At 49.2% G+C, this 15,862-nt stretch overlaps 1 protein-coding gene and 1 long non-coding RNA gene across 10 annotated transcripts in view; both read right to left on the reverse strand.

The window, feature by feature from the left end:
- Positions 1-6,161, reverse strand: part of ADGRD2 (adhesion G protein-coupled receptor D2) — a 31,922-nt gene extending 25,761 nt beyond the window's left edge. For 5 of the 9 annotated variants that reach the window (XM_080561948.1, XM_080561946.1, XM_080561949.1 and 2 more), the window contains exons 1-5: positions 4,181-6,161; positions 2,915-2,992; positions 2,765-2,828; positions 1,640-1,870; positions 257-910 (exon numbers count right to left, since the gene is read on the reverse strand). In XM_080561948.1, the coding sequence (XP_080418074.1) occupies positions 257-910; positions 1,640-1,870; positions 2,765-2,828; positions 2,915-2,962 (997 nt within the window). In that variant the 5' untranslated portion in view covers positions 2,963-2,992; positions 4,181-6,161. The remainder of the gene's footprint in view (positions 1-256; positions 911-1,639; positions 1,871-2,764; positions 2,829-2,914; positions 2,993-4,180) is intronic. The other 4 variants (XM_080561951.1, XM_080561950.1, XM_080561952.1 and 1 more) reach the window with 2 other exon arrangements.
- A 5,492-nt stretch (positions 6,162-11,653) lies between these two features.
- On the reverse strand, positions 11,654-15,845 carry LOC308180397. The gene is made up of 2 exons (XR_013940935.1): positions 15,481-15,845; positions 11,654-15,346 (listed from the first exon to the last, which is right to left on the reverse strand). It is a non-coding gene; the product is annotated as an uncharacterized lncRNA (long non-coding RNA).
- Positions 15,846-15,862: the final 17 nt, after the last annotated feature.

The raw sequence follows: 15,862 nt of genomic DNA on the forward strand, positions 1-15,862 counted from the left end.
AGGCATCTGAACAGCTATCTTTGCTAGTGTCATTGTAAGCGTCTTCCACAACCAAGGATTTAGTGACAACTGTGGTTCTAATACGATTTGGAAGTTGCCCAGCCCACCTCTGGATCTTCTCGCACAAGGAGATGGTCCTTCCCACCAACCGTGCAAAACTCCCTTGCTGAGGATGGGACTTGTTTCTTGGGCCATCCCTGCGTGCTGACCTCCCACCGTGGAAGGGAGCTGCAGCAGCAAGAGGCACAGGACTTACCTGGGCAAAGAAACTGTGCGGTCACCTCCTGGATGGTGCTTTCAACCTCCAGAGCATTTGAGCTCCACCCAAATACAAGCTCTTGTTCTACCATCCAGCACGACCGAACTTTCTCAATCTGCTCCGCGCTCAGGACTTTCTGCCAGATGTGCAAGTCTGTGATGTTCCCACTGAAGGACTCTTTTGCCCTGAAGGTGCCCCCCAGGGAATCTTGATCCTGACCGATTATGAAAGTGCCCTGGCCGTAGATGGCCTGGGGGGCAGCCAGCCCCGCAGCACACAGACCGCTGGCAGACGCCCTCCTTTTACCATCGGCGTAGATGGCCCAGGTCCCATTTTCCTGCTGCCAGGTCACACAGAAGTGATGCCACTGTCCATCAGCACGGAACACAGGCAGGTATGGGGAATGGTGCCCGTGGACAATGAGAGCAAATCGAACAAAGCCTTCCTCATCGACAAAGCCACGGAGCTGGAATTCATTAATAAAAGCTGGCACGGCATAGGAGAAGATGGTGGCGATCTCCTGGGTCCTGGTGTCCCACTGGAGGTGGGCACAGGCTGTGACAGCAGGCAGTTCTGGGAAGTCAGAAAGCACCTTCATGTATTTTGTGTCTGTTTTGTCTTTGAACACCAGGACTGGTACAACATGGTCCCCTAGAAGGAGAAATTTCAGCCAGCATAAAGAAGAAGCATGGCCAAAGCTTGCTCATCTTCCACTGCAATAAAACTATCCTTTTCATTGGACTGCTACCCAAGCTAAGGACTCACGGCCCCTGCACACGAGAACATCCTGCATGTATGCAGCGAGGCTTCAGCTTCCCCTGTGCCTGGAGGGAATCAGGAAGGCAGGAAAGCCAAGGTTGCATTATTACAGCAAGTATAATTTCCAGAAATGTAGGTCTGCAAACAGTGAATCCGGAAAGAACTGCATGTCCCCAAGCATCCCATGCTATAGCAACCAGGAGCACAGTCAGATAAGACCTTTGAGGCATCTGCCATGCAGAGCCTTGCTACTGGGGAACCCCATTCTCCTGGTCCTGTCTCTGCAGGACCACCACTGCTCTGCAGAACTGAAGACCACAAATGGCAAGGCTGAGCAAAGCCAGAGCTGTTTTACGGGGAGATGGCACAGAAGGACAGAGCAGATGAGCCCCTTTACAACTCCCTTTGGTTGCAATGCATTGCGAAATCTTGACAGTGGCTGGGCTGCTGATGTACCAGGTCACTGGTGTTCCTGCTGCCAGTTCCCGCTTGTGACGGGAGGCATCACCACAGCGACAATAAAAAGCAACTGGCAACCTTTCCAGCCAGATTACTTTTCCAGGATAAAAAAGATCCAGCAGTGAGCATGTCTCCAAGTAGTCCACACCCACTTATACTCACGTCTCCGTTTTGGCTTGTGCAGGACACCATCCCTGTCGTTCAGCCAGAGGGAACCTTTGATGTGGTGGGACTGCAGCAGTTGGCTGAAGGAAGCTTGCTCACTGTCTGGGGGTTCAAAAAGCAACTGGGCAAAGCGCTGGTCACAGTATCTGTCTGCATGCCACCAGTCCAAAGCAGTGGCCACATATTCGTACATGTGTCTTGAGGTCTCTATCGTGACAGGAGCAAAGCCTGAAGAAAGACACACACAGCATAGAGCGTGTACCTCGGGCAACACCCAGCCTGCAGGACACGCAGCAATTTCCAGAAAGCAGCACTTCAGCTCTCGGGCTGCCCCCTCCCCGGCTGGCTTGCCCACCAGCACCCAGCGTTCTCCAGCACAGCCCCTGCCATCCCACTTCCACGCTGAACAGGAGGCAGGGGTCAGCCTCTTGCAGCACCCCAAAGCATTTACAAACCCTGTGCACCCCAGGGGAGAGGAAAGCGGGTGCTTGTTTCTGTGTTCAGCCCCTGGGATGTTCAGAGGGCGCAGCGTGACAGAAACGTCCAGACTATCTTGGAATGAAAATGCAGGACATCCGTGGGTCTGCTCACAAACTGAATCACTGGCCTAGAGTTGCAGCTCAGCCAGACACCCAAAGCCATGCCAAACTCCAAAGAAAAACCTCACTGTGGTATGCCCAGGGATTGCCCTTAAGGTAGTTGGGTAGTTTGTTCAAAGTAGATATGGACAAGTAAATTTTCTCTCTCTTTATTTTTTTTTTCCATTCCCCGCTCCTACCAGCTTCTACATTTGCAGATCCAACTTGCAAGCACAAGATGATCTCTGTCTTGTTTGCAGCTACAGCAGAAAAGGCAAGCAGCTGGGCAGTACTCTCCTGATTTTAGAGTAACTAAACTCTAACTTCAGTAACTTCAGTAACTTCATCGTTAACCAAGCAAGAACTTACTGTACAGATACAACAGCCACAAAAAATGAGATCAGAAAAGGTTTCTTCACTTTTCCTTCTGCAGTGGGACACCCTTTTATGCATTGTTTCTCTGTGCTGAATATTGCTTGTAAAAACAATACAGATTAAAACCAATATAGACTAAAAATACAGAAGTGCCGATAAGAACACTAACCTTTAGAAGTCTGATTCTCAGCAGGGGCTGCAAAGACTAAGAAACTTCTGGACAGACTACCAACCTGTTGGAGAAGAGGTTTTTAACACTCATACAAAGTATTAATATTATCTGAAATATTCAAATTATTAAAATTGCTGTAAAACTCACCAGAAAGCTGAAGAACCAAGAATCAGATCTTGAGTCTCTCCTAAACATGCTGACCAACTGGTAAGCTTTCACCCCTTGCTAGAATAAACAAAATATTACTAGAGATGCACTGCAGAGACAGAAACATTCTGCAGAAAGCTAGTCTTCAGAGCAAGGCTGCTTTCCTCATTAAGTCTGAAATCAAAAATGAGAAAAGGGCTCTCTGAATCACCTATCCTGGCTATTATCCTATCGAAACAAGCCTCGGTTCTTAAAGAACTGGAGGTCTCATTTAACATTTGTTTCCAGGATACAGAATAACTAATCATAAAACATATATGGATGTGTGATATTAATAGGCAAGTTAGCCTCTTTATCTGCATTAGCTAAATAAAAGAGCCGTCATAAATTTCAGGGTGAAACAGTGCCAGCTCGTGGGTAGCTTTTCTCATTTCTCTTAAAGTCCAAGGGAACACAGCACCAGCAGAGGTCCTGCGGACCAGTAAGCCCAGCATGCCCGGTCAGAGCCCGAGCACACCGCGCAGCAGCACACAGCACCAGGCCGGGGCAATGGGGTGGAGAGCTGGAGGGTACAGCCACGTACGAGCTGGTGGGGACATCGATAAGGGTATGTAAAGAGACATGGAAACTGGCAATGTGCTCTCCAGTGCAAACAAGTCCTAAAGCCGTCTCTCAGCAGTGACACTGCTGGCTGCAAGAAGTCCCGGGGCTCTCCGTGGGACTCCTGAACTGTGCGGACAGTAAAAGTGCATCCCAAAGCACTGGGTGCTAAGGGGCTGAGGAGATGGGTTCTGAAGCCCTGACTCAAAATACGTTCTCAAAGGGGTCTTCCAAAGCTCAGCAGCGGCTTTACGAAGAGCGAACACAGCTCCAGGCCCTGGGGGAGTGCTCGGCTCCCACCCGCCCGGCCGCTGCCTGCAGGGAGCCGCGGCCGGCAGAAGGCACCGGGGGCAGCCGGGCGGGCGCTTCTCGGGGAGCTGAGCCCCAGGTGCAGGGAATGGGGCAGGGCCCGGGCAGGGGGAGCAGCCAGCAGCCTGGGGATGCAGGCGGGCGTGCCGCGGGAGGCGGCCAGCTCCGGCGGAGCCGTGCCGGGGGACGAGCCGCCAGCCGGGCGGGCTGCGGGGCAAAGCTCCCGCGGGGCCACCGCGCCCCGCATCCCGCACCCCGCGCCCCGCACCCCCCACCCCACGCCCCGCACCCCCCACCCCGCGCCCCACATCCCACAACCCACACCCCGCGCCCCTCTCCGCACCCCGCGCTCCGCACCCCGCTCCGCCGCCGGTCTCCTCCGCCCCGCTCCGCGGCTCCCCCGCCCCGGCACCGGGCGGGCCGGGCACCCCCAGGGCCGGGGGCGGCCGGCGGGGCTGGAGGCCGGGGCCACCTCCAGGGGCCGGCAGCGCTCCCCGCCCCGGGGCTGAGCCGCCCTCCGCCGAGCGCCCCTCGGCTTCGTCGCTCGGGCTGCAGCGACCGCGCTCGGCTCCCACTCCTCCCTCCCGGCGGATGCTTGAATCACGCCACGGGTTCACGGGCAACTGGCTTTTGTTCTCCGGGGTCTTCGTCCGGGAATGAAGGCAATTATCGCATCCCGGTGCCTCTGCTCGCTGCAATAAATCTCCCTCCGAAGAATGGACCTTGGAGGCAGCTGCTCGGGGCTGCTTGGTGACCGCCGCCAGCCGGGGGGCGGCCCTGGCGCACACGCAGCGCCCCGGGCTCGCCAAGCGCCGGGGCAGCTCCCGGCCGGGCCCTGCAGCTCCGCCAAAACCGGGTCCTGCCTCGCTGCGTGATGGGGGAGCAAGGGGTACGGACAGAGCCCAAGTGCAGACCAAGGATCTTCAGATGAAAAAGTGCAAAGTATCTCTCAAACGTACAGCTAGGTTAGGTTTAGTAAGAGTTAGGGTTACCCAGCAGATGGTAAACTATTTTCTTTCTGCCTGTACCTCAGACAGAGTTAACCAACTTGTAATGGCAATAAATGTAGTTTCCTGGTAGCATTAGAAATGGAATCCAAACCACAGCCTCCAGCATCACCCCTCTTTTCTACAGAAATACACAGAAAACATCCTCTGTGCACAAGAAGAGAGGGTGAAGAAAAGTTTCCAGTGCTCAGTGAATGCTGCCTGAGTTTCTAACCTCACCTGCACAAGTTCTTTGGATTTAAATTTGAACTAACTTCCCTGATCACACACTGGAGTTTCAAATAAGGCTTCTGTGCTTTGGCTGGAATCAAGGACGGCTCTAGAGGGCTCTGGTGAGAACACTGCAGGCGTTGCAAAGCAAAGGTGGCAGCCTGCACGTGGAAGCCAGTGCCTGGCACCTCAATGTCTTCCACCTAAAATCACACCTGCTGTGCAAGGCCCCAGAGTGCTGGGTAAGTCCAAAAACAGGGGTCCGAGGCCTGGCCTGCTGGAAACTTCCTTTGGATGGCTCAGCTCCCCAGCAGGTTTCCTGCAGCCACACACACATATTGGCGCTGCAATCTGTTTGCTTCTTGCCATGAAGGCAGCCATCACCACCAGTTCTGGTAATTCAGCTTTGTATCTGCACTTGTATCACACAAAGCAAATACTCAAGACGGTCATCTGTCCCCTTAAGGCAACTGCAGTTCCTAGAGTCAGCCTTCATTCCATACATCTCAAAATAAATTAGAAATAACAGAGTTTTTAGAGTTGAGAGATGTCCAGGCAGTGCAAGAAGACCTTAGCAAGTAGAGGTATGACCTTGGGACAGTAAGATGGTGAAATCCCAATGTACTTTTAATGCCTGTAAATCTCTCTAATAAGCAGTTGAGCAAAGGGCAAATTGTATTGTGCAGTTTGGGTGATGCTGTCACTCTGGGTTAGCTTATTTTTAAATAGGTTGCAATTCTGTTTATATGCAGTCAATTAAAAAAATCAGCTCAGGTGCATTTTAGGAAGCGTTAGCCTTATCAGCTCATAAACCCTGATCTGCCACCCTCAAGGCACATCTTTCACACAGCCCTTGGAAGAGCTTCCCAGCACATGGGCTAGCAACATGTTAATCTTTATAAATCAAATATTTGCCAAGTGGAGTAGAAAGCCACGTGTCTAAATAAGATGTATTGAAAAATGGAACAAAGTGATGTGTGTGTCAAAGATCACTAGGTCATGTTGCAAGCCTGTCCCCTTGCAGAGTTATCCTTCAAACATCTCCCTAGCCCAGCTGTACATGTTAATTCTACTCCAGTATTTGTTTTTTCCCACTTTTTAATACACAAAACTGACCCTCTCTCTGACCCGGCTCCTCCTCACTGAGTTTAATGCAACCCAAACTTTGTTTGAATTAGATTCACTACAGACAGGGCTTGCCAAGTGTTGACTTAGGAGGCATTGGGAAAGAAGATGCAGACTTACCTCCCGCCCACCCAGTACCAGGGCAGTGAAAGTAAGTCTCATGTATTTCAATTATTTTATGGTTTCACACAACTGAAAATTTGAAAACCTGCTGTTTGTGCTGATGCCTCACACTGAGAGCAATGCTGCTTCTGCAGTTCAAAGCTATCCTTATATATCTGCATATGGAGGCTTCCCTTTGCTTCTGCAACGGATACTTGTCATGAGGTATGGAAGGGCCTGAAAATGCAGACTCTTTCTTCATCCTAACAAACCATCTTGAACTACTTTGCTATTTATTATTCAAAAAGAAAAGTGAAGCGATTGCTTCTGCTCTCTTGGCTGATGCTGAGTACTTGAAAGGGGGCACCTGGGCTGTTTGTGAGCTCAGGTAAGAACCTGAGCCTTCTGCTTCCTCGAGTTCAGACACTCTCTTGGTGAGCACAGACAGAGCCCAGATGTCTCTCACATGCAGAAATTAAAACTTCAAGCTGCTTCTACGTGCCCAAAACACTTCTGCTTTCCAGTTTCACTAACAAAGACTTCCACCAAATGCCATCCACCCAGCGTAAAGGCATTGCAAATTGGCAGTTTTTAACTACCACAAATTAAAGTCTGTGGCAGATTTAAGGCTCTGGATGGTCAGTCTGCCGTTGCACTAGGAAGAAGACTAATGGATTTCTGAGTGCGTTCTCAGCCTGGACATTTAACACATCCCTGGAACAGGTACTTCTGTGCTAAAACTCCTCTTCTTGTCCTTCCCACACCCTGAGAATCCAGCGTGTAAGCAGCGGCAGGGGAGCCGACTGCCCCTTAACTCCAGCTGGTTGAGAGGCCTACCAGGCCTGGCTTTGGCTCCTCCAGGACCTCCAGGTCTCCCGAAAGAAGGCCATCAGTATTCAGCAAGCAATTAACAAATATTTGGACATTTGCATTGATCCACTCATGGCAAAACTTCCCACTGCTCCAGCTGATGGGGACATCAGCCCCGGACATCCTGTCACTCAGAGCAAGCTGTTAACACATGCTGTCTCACATGGATCAGGCTATCAGAAGCAGCAGTGTCTGGAAAAATCTACACAATCCTTTCACTTCCTCTGGATAAAGACACGGGATCAGCACCTATCATCCACGCACACACTGCCCCGAAGAGCAGCCTGTAACTACACAGCAACCACTGGCTGGCCGAGCTAGCAGCAGCCGTCGAATGCACAATTCGCTCTTTGGACTTTGGATCGTGGATGCAATTTCACATTCACAGCTCTGCAGGAGAGAGGCATGAGGACACGTGTTCTGGCTAATTCTTCAGGTTTCCAAACAAGCTTCCGTATTCTGCACACTAAAGGTTTACATTGATTTGCTTTTATGGCCAGACACCTGCATGTTTGGCGATCCCATTATTTGTCTAGCTCTGTCTATTTCCTCTCCCCCTCTCCTCTCAAGCCTGTCACATCAGGGTTGACCAAACTTCCTGATGCTACAACTTCACACCAAGAGTCTGGCACGTCAGGGACGTGCGCCGCGGGAAGCTGAGGGCAGAGGGCAGGAAGAGCACCACCTGCCCGAGGGGACAGAGTGACCCAGGCATGTGGGTCTCAGGAGCCTGTCCGTACTGGCTCATATCCTCACACAGCAAATACACAGTGTTCCCCGCAGGACTCATCCCACCGTGCCCCGTTACCAGGCCTGACTCCAGCACACAGCGCACACCTGAGCCGCTTGCGAACAGCAAGCCGTGCTGGAGCTCCGGGGTGAGGATCTGTGCCTCCTCTGCCAGCCTCGTGCCCCTCACGCTGCTGAAAGTGCAGTTTGGGATCTGTCAGTGAAGACCCACAGGAGAAATTAGTTTGTGGAATACAGCAATCGTGAATCATATACCTGAGAAGATGGAGGTGATAGCACTGAGAAGGTTTGCCTAATTTACCTCTCTGGCTTTCCTGATGTCTGGCAGTTGGAAGAATTCCTCCAGCAGAAGAAGTCTGAGACTTGCCGACCAGTTCAGCCTATTCTAACAGAGAGCTCTGTGAAGGCTGAGCTGGGCAGCGGCTTCCCTTCCCGTTTCAGTACTGGTCACAACAAGTAGCTGAGAGCAGCTATTTCTGGCGCTGCTTTGCTTTCGGGGCCTTTGTAGGGTTAGTAATTTGGGAGAGCTTTAAACATTCAGAGTGCCAAGTATGGAGGATTGCCTGGGGCTTATAACTTGCATTAGCAGGGTAAAAAGTCAGTTCCACTGGCCTTCTGCAGGCACTGACGCTTCGCCCTCGTCCTGGTTAAGCAATAAAAACTCCCACTGCAGCTGCGGCATGCCGAGCCCCGCTTGGTGTTTATTTCCTATGATACACCACTGACAGCTACAAGATCTCTCAGTTGAGAAGAAAGTCTTTCCTCCACAACCCCAGGCTTATATTTCTCAGGCAAATGATACAATTCCAGTGCTACTTTGCTTTCTAGACTTGTTTGTAGAGTTAGCTTTAACTAGGGTTTTATTTTGTTGTTTTTGTGTTTTCAAATGCCCAAAAGTCTCAGTGAGATTTGTTTTAACAATCTCTTGTGGAGATGCCAGCCTTAATCGCACTCTTCCAGGCCCTTCTTATTGTCTGGGATGAAAGCACAACACAGAGCCTCCCCTGCTAATTGCCAGCTTTCTGTTTTCCAGTGACAGGTGCATTGTCTGGAGGAGCAGACTCGATTGTGTCCCTGCGCAGGAGGGCATCAGCTGCTGATATTAGAGAGCCTTTCAGCAGAGCTCAGGCAAGGCTTGTTATTCAGTGCCATCATTTATAACAAATCTGTGTAGCCTAGAAACTTTTAATAGAAAAAATAGGACCTGCCGTTATAATTCATTTTTGTTTGTTTTTTTTCTCAAGCTGCTAACTACTCCTAAATCTCCCGTCCTCCTACGATCAAGACAGGGCATTTGGTTCTGATCCTCTGTGAAACACTATATCTTTCTAATATCCTTTTTCCATAGTTTTCTCGTGAAAGGATTTTGTTGGTTTAGCCAGACACCCACTATGGTTCTACTTTAACCTGTAATCAGAATTGGCAAAAACTTTTTTAACTGGTGTTCCTGTGAGGTCCATTCTGAAGCGGTGGGGCTGGTCAATGTGCATCAGCTCAGGCTAAAAAATGTCCCAGAGCTCTGGCTGGTGTTTCTGCCATCCTCTGAGATCCTGAGCGAAAGAAGAGCTCGCTCCAGAGATGGGGACCTGCTTTCTGGGGTGAAAAGAGGGGCTCTGGTGCTCACGCAGAGTGAGGGAAGGCAGCAGCAGGAGAGCTGCTGCGAGATGAGAGCAGTAAACATGAGAACAACATTAGGCACAGACCACATCTGTCTTTCCCATTTTTCACATTAAGGGTAAAGTTTTCCACATGCAATTGTTGTGCAACACCAGAACTCCAGCGACTGCCACAGCACCATGCAACCAGGCACACACCAGACCATGGAGCAGATGGCCCGGGTTTTTGCTGCAGGAACCTGGCAGTAGAGAAACCATCTTTTTCCTGGATCTATTCACCTCAGTCACAAGAGAGAAGGGAGGGTCTACAAACAACTGGTGTAAGCAGCACACCCCACGGAGCTGAGGCAGGGGCAGCTCCCAGGGATGCAGGGTGCCTGGGGCCACCGTGCCTCCTCGGAGCCCCCCTGGGCTGGCGGGGTCCAGCACCCCTTGTACTAAATGCTCTTGCCCAGCAAAGCAGCCCTACCCACACACACAGGCCTCCGTAAGATACCTCGTGTTTACTTATACAACACAACAGTGAGCGGTGAGAAAAGCCAATGTGACTTTTATGGCTTAAAAAGGATGTGAGGCTTCACTTCCACTAGGTACAGAGTGAAGGGTTTTTCCCAGTGCCAGGAAATTAATGCTGTGAGGCTGAAACGATTGGTTCAGAAGTGGATCGGCTGCTTTCAGTATCTAAGTTACTCTCAGTTTTCCCTCTAGGATGTTCAGTGGTTCCTGTCATGACCCCACAGAAGGCAAAAGTACAGTCGGGGGCTGCGACCTGCACCAGCCTGCACCAGCAGCGCCTGCAGCAGGTTGTTCCTCAAGGCCAGGCTCCGCTCCCCACTTCCCTGCAGTTTTCTGCATGGGGAATCGCAGCACACCTGGCTGCCTGGCCCCACCACCCAGCCTGAGACCGGGTCCTGCGCTGCTGGGGGTCCCCGCTGAGCTTTTCTGCCCAGATCACCCAGCAGGGCATTCCTCAGTGCAACCGGGCGGTGCTCCTCCTGCAACGCGGCGGGCCACACACTGCAGCCTGGACCTGGACCTGCTCCTCCTGCAAATGCCAGCACTTAGAGGTTACCAACACCTGTGTTCAGAAGTTTATCCTCTCTTAATAACAGCTGTATTTCTGCCGTCATGTTCAGCCGACTCAGCTGCGTATTCACAGTCCAGACGGAGACTCCCCGCTTCACACCCTTCTCATGACACACAGCAGCATCTCAGAGAGCTGCACAGACCTCTTCATACCTGAAACTCTCTTCTTCCTTTTCCAACTTGTCTAGTTTTGCCAGCCTGTTCTGACAGAACCTAAATAAAGCTGAAAACTCAATCCAGCACTACTAACAGAAGGACTTTTCCAATTGTCAGCAGAACACCAGAAATTCAGGCACTTCTCCTAAACAGTATTGACAAGTGATAGACAGTAGCAGAATGATTTGAGTATCATAATGCTAGAAAATAGCATAAGATCAGCACTGGACTTTCTTGAGTTTCTAGCATCCTACAGCATCTAGGTAAAAGCAAGCAAAAGGCTCCCCATGCACTTTATTTGTCCCCCCCTAAGGAAGGAGACAGTCTATTTCTTGTTTCTGTATTCTGCCAGGTCCTTTCCCCCCATTCAGAAAACTGTTCTTTCAGAAACTCAGGGAAACTTGCTTCACGATTCAGTGCATCATCACTTGCCTGCACCACTTCTCTGCTCCCAGCTTCAATCTCTTCTTTCAGTTTTTACATAACGAATAAACTTCTCAGATTAGGTATCTCTATTTCCTGTAATGAGTTTGAACACCTTGAATAGATCTCCTGCTTTCAGAAGCAACAGTTACACGATGCAGAAGATCCCTGAGAGATCACCTTCTGTCCCAACCTGGGGAAGCGCTTCCTTGATTAGCTTTCTTGTACCCACAGGTTGGTAAAGTTTTAGTCCATCTCGTTCAGATCTGTCAGAATTGTATTTAAATTCTTCTGACAGATTCTTGGCCTGCAGCTTGCTAACAGATCGCTGTTGAGGCAAGATGTTTGAAATTAGAGTGGTTTTGAACAGGAGAGACACATGGTGCATTTATTCTCCTGTTCAGTGATTGTCTCTGCCTGGCTCCGCTCCTAACCCAAGTTCACCTTGGGACATTACGGTCGCTCCTGGCTAGTTTGGGAACTCGTGAATGTGTTTGTTGGATAACACACAAGACAGCCATGACTAGGGTTCAAGCACAACCACAGTACGCGCTTTCAGCTTCTGGACAATCTGCATTGCCTCTGGCCACCTCTAACAAAACCCAGTCACATGCAGGGTTGGGTGGTGCAGGAACCCAGCACGTTCCCCCACGAGTTCTGCAGGCAGACATGAAGCATGAGGGAAGTCGGACGTTCTGCCACCAGGACATCATGCAACAGAGATACAAGTGTGGCTACTCATAGCACAAGAAAGCATTTCTTAGGCTTCTTGCACTGCCTGTCATTTCACATGCATGTGCCAGCAGTGATGTGTCACTTTTCAGTTTGAACAGTTGCAGGCACCAGTCCCATAGCCCCAAGTCGCTGGGCACCGTGCTCCCACCACCGACACAGCCAGCTCTGTGTTGGCTTTCACCTCCCAGCACTGCAGGCTTCGCTGGCGTGCTGTAGAGCACTCGGGATTTCCTCAGTGTGCGCAGCTGTTGTGCTGACTGTGGCTACCAGGGTTGTCTGACTGTCCTGTGAAAACCTTAAACAAACAGGTTTAGGTGCCAAGTTATTCCACCAAGGAAAGCTGGAACAAAGGCAACCCTTCACCCATCACTTGATCCCCCATTACGCAAAACCAGTCCTGTCTCTGCGGGATCAAAAGCCTCATCTGCTAAGACTTTACTTTTTCTAACTCCCTTATCCTAGAAAGCAAAACTCTGGTTGATGATTTACACTTGTTACCCTGAAGAAAAAGCATGTTTGTCTTTAATATGGCAGGAGCAGGTGCAAGCTTCATAAAGTAAAACCGTACTGAAGATTTTTTTAAACAGTCCAAGTTCTGCACTGCCTCTTTAAATAAGGTCTGAGAATTCAAGATGTCATTTGGCACTCACACACAAAGAAAGCACTGACTACAAAACTGGGGAACAAGGCAGGGTGTAAATGCAGACACCAAAATACCTGGGAGTTTGTAAATTATACACAGATACAAACCGTAAAGATGTAGACTTCAGCCTGAATGCCCACTTGTTGAGAAAAAAAACCCACCATAATTCCTTGTATCCCAAGTAAGTTTCAAAAAAAAAAAAAAAAAAGGTATTTGGGGTGCTATTTAACTTCCCTGTCAGATGCCTTATAGGGCGATAAACTTGGATTGCAGGTTAAGGCTTGAAACAGACTTCAGGGCAGCTTTGTAACAAAAGCAAAAACAAAACCCAACAAAACAATAACAAAATAAAAGCTTGCGGTCTTCAGGCTTCAGCATAGCTCATCATAGGAGGCTAAGCTAAGCTCTGGAAAGTATGTAGCGCTAACAGAAACTCTGAACAGCCAATTCACTGCCTGTCGGGAGACCACACAAGCACACCGTTATAAATGGGCCCAGAACCTTAAAAATTCCTTTAACTTCACCCTCTTTTCCCCAGTCTTCTTTCTTCTCAATAATTTCAGATTTACCGAGCTCTTCAGAACAGGACCATCACGTTATGTCCTCCCAGTGTGGTACTGTGGGTACGCAGCGGCCGTGGCTGTGCCTGGTGACAGCAGCCACCACCCCACGTCTGTTCGGAGGAGCACAGGGAGGGTGTCAGCGCTCAGTGGTCCTGATAACGTCCCACTGGAGGACTCTGGACAACTGTAGAAAACTTGAACAAGTCATCCGTGTGTATAGTGGAGGGCATTGACCCAGAAGCAAAGATTGCAAGCAAACAGCTGTGAAAAAGCCTGTGTAAGATGATCAGAAAATAACTTGTTCTTAAGACCATCGGTTGTGCCTACGTACGTGGGACTGGAAATAGGTATCCTACAAGGCTGAGAGGAAGAAACAAACACTTATCTGAAATTCAGCCAGCTGTTAACCAGCAATAGATGGAGCTAGTGGTGCACTAAGACAGCTTTGAACTAAGGAAGAGCCCTACCTGCACATCTGCAAGAGAGCCAGTTGCATACCTGGGAGGATAGGAAAAGACACTATATTACTAGAAGGTAAAACAATAATCGTAGGACATCTGCTTGGTTGTCAAGGACCAAGAGGGAAATAAAGCTGTTGTCCCCTCTAGCTAAAACCTGCTGTTTCTTTTTCCCCAGACTCTCAACCACCAACTGCTCTACAGTTTGTATGCCAATCTAATTTTGACGCCTGTAATTCACCCTAGAGACTGTTTATTTTAACTTTATCAACTGAAGAGAAAAACAACTGTGTTAGAATTAAAAAAATAAAAAAAAAAGAGCATCTGGGAGCAGGATATTCTTCCTCTCAGACATCTTCCCAGCCTAACTGGTGTACAAGAATATGGGATTTTTAGTTACGCAAGGGTTGAAAGAAGGGGGAGAAGAGAGTGCAGGTTCTTTGTGTGCTTATCTTATAGATGGTCTTTTGTGGTCTGTTGGAACAAATGCTGTCAGTATACTGCACTCCACCTCAAACCAGGCAGCCAAGCTTCATCTGGGACCTACAATACACAGAGGCAATGAATCCACATGCAGGGACACTGTCTGATTTAGCCAATGCCAAAAATGTGAACTCTGGAACTCCACCAGCTTAGCAATGTACCCCTGGGAGCCCACAGCTGGTGTGGATGAGAGCAGCAAGGCTTTCTGACAGTGACAGAAACCAAAGGGCACTTAGAAATAACAGAGATGCCCACTCCTCTTTCCAGTTTCAAGCATCAGGCGCCTTTCCCCACTCTGCAGCGGGCACAGAGACTTTGGGCAGTGTCAGCACATTTCGCAGAGTTAGCCATCTGCAAGGTGTCCTCAGCAAGGGCTTGCAAGTCATAGGATCTGGAGTTAACCTATCTCTAACATAAAAATTGATTCTTGCCTATTTCACAAGACTTTTCTATTAACTGGCAGGGACAAATGCCATGTCTGGCTCTCCAGCTCCTCCAGTCTGAACACTGCTTTAGTTATTTTGCTACAAGACTGGCATAAACAAGAAAAATGCTGGATTTTGTTTTTCATCCCCTTGGCTGTTTTCTTTCCCCTCCCATTGGCATCTATTTTTGAACAGGGAAAAGCAAACATTGCACGATAGCTTTGCCCACCCATCTCATTTTTGTTTGCATACCTTTATCTGAAAAACACACTGATGGGGAACATTTTAAATAATTCGGAGGGGCACTGCAGACATGTAGATTTGTTCTGGACACATGGGACCCCCGTTTCAATTTTAGGCCATCTGCTAACTGGTGCTTGTTCAGAGGGAGTCTGCAAGATGTTTGATTCACTTCTGATGCAAGAACTATCGTTCCTTCTGGAATGAAAGCCAGACCTGCTCCTGTCAGCAATGCCACATACTCTCAAGATGTGCTCTGAGGATGAAGCACCTCAAGAAGGAAGATATTTAGTAAAATGCTTGGAAAAAGTCTCCTTTAGGCAAGAAGCGAATGCACTACTTACGTTCTTGTGGTGTTCTAGAAGAGAGAGGGTCTTGTATAATTAACATTTAATGTTCAGAACAAACAACATTTGACTTTTTAAAATCAACAAGATTTTTAATTTCAGGCACTTATTTTTTTTTTTTACCTAATTCTCTAGAAAACAAATTAGACATGTAATAAAATATGCGGTAGACTTCTGAAAAATCTCACTACGTTTGCATTTAAGATGCATCCTTTCTTGAAAAGCTGCCACAAGTTCTTTTGTCTGTGAATACACCGGGCCATTCCTTTTCATATGTCAGTAACCTGGGAAAAAGAAAGGTAAAACAAAAGTCTGACGTAGTTTATCTAGAAAACAGTGAAACAATTTTATTGATCTCCTTGAGATACAGCAGGAGTTTGCTAATTTTGAAAACGGGCATTTATATTTTCTCTCTCACCGTACAACCATGACATTAACAGCGCAGCAACGTCAGGTGGGTTTGCATTTTCTCTTGCAGTTGTAGGTTCTTTGTAAGATCTAAACGTAAGAGTCAGTCTGATGAGTGCATGGAGAAATGGGATTAGTAGTGCAGGACGGACCACCTCCTGCTGCTCGGTGTAAATTACATGTAAACTGCAGTTCACCCGTGTCGCTTTCTTGTCGCTTATTTCAGCCTGGAAACAGACCAGCACTCACTACGGGGGGCTCACACTGCCCCCGGCCCCACACCCAGAGCCCACCCTTCCCTCTCCCTGCGCCCCAGCACCTCTGCCACCAGCTCCAAGCGCTCTGAGCGCTGAGAGCAGGGCAGGGACCCGAACGCAAACGTCTCCAGAAGC

Source organism: Anser brachyrhynchus (genome assembly GCF_964034855.1).
Source record: "Anser brachyrhynchus genome assembly, chromosome: 19".
Classification (NCBI taxonomy): Eukaryota; Metazoa; Chordata; class Aves; order Anseriformes; family Anatidae; genus Anser; species Anser brachyrhynchus.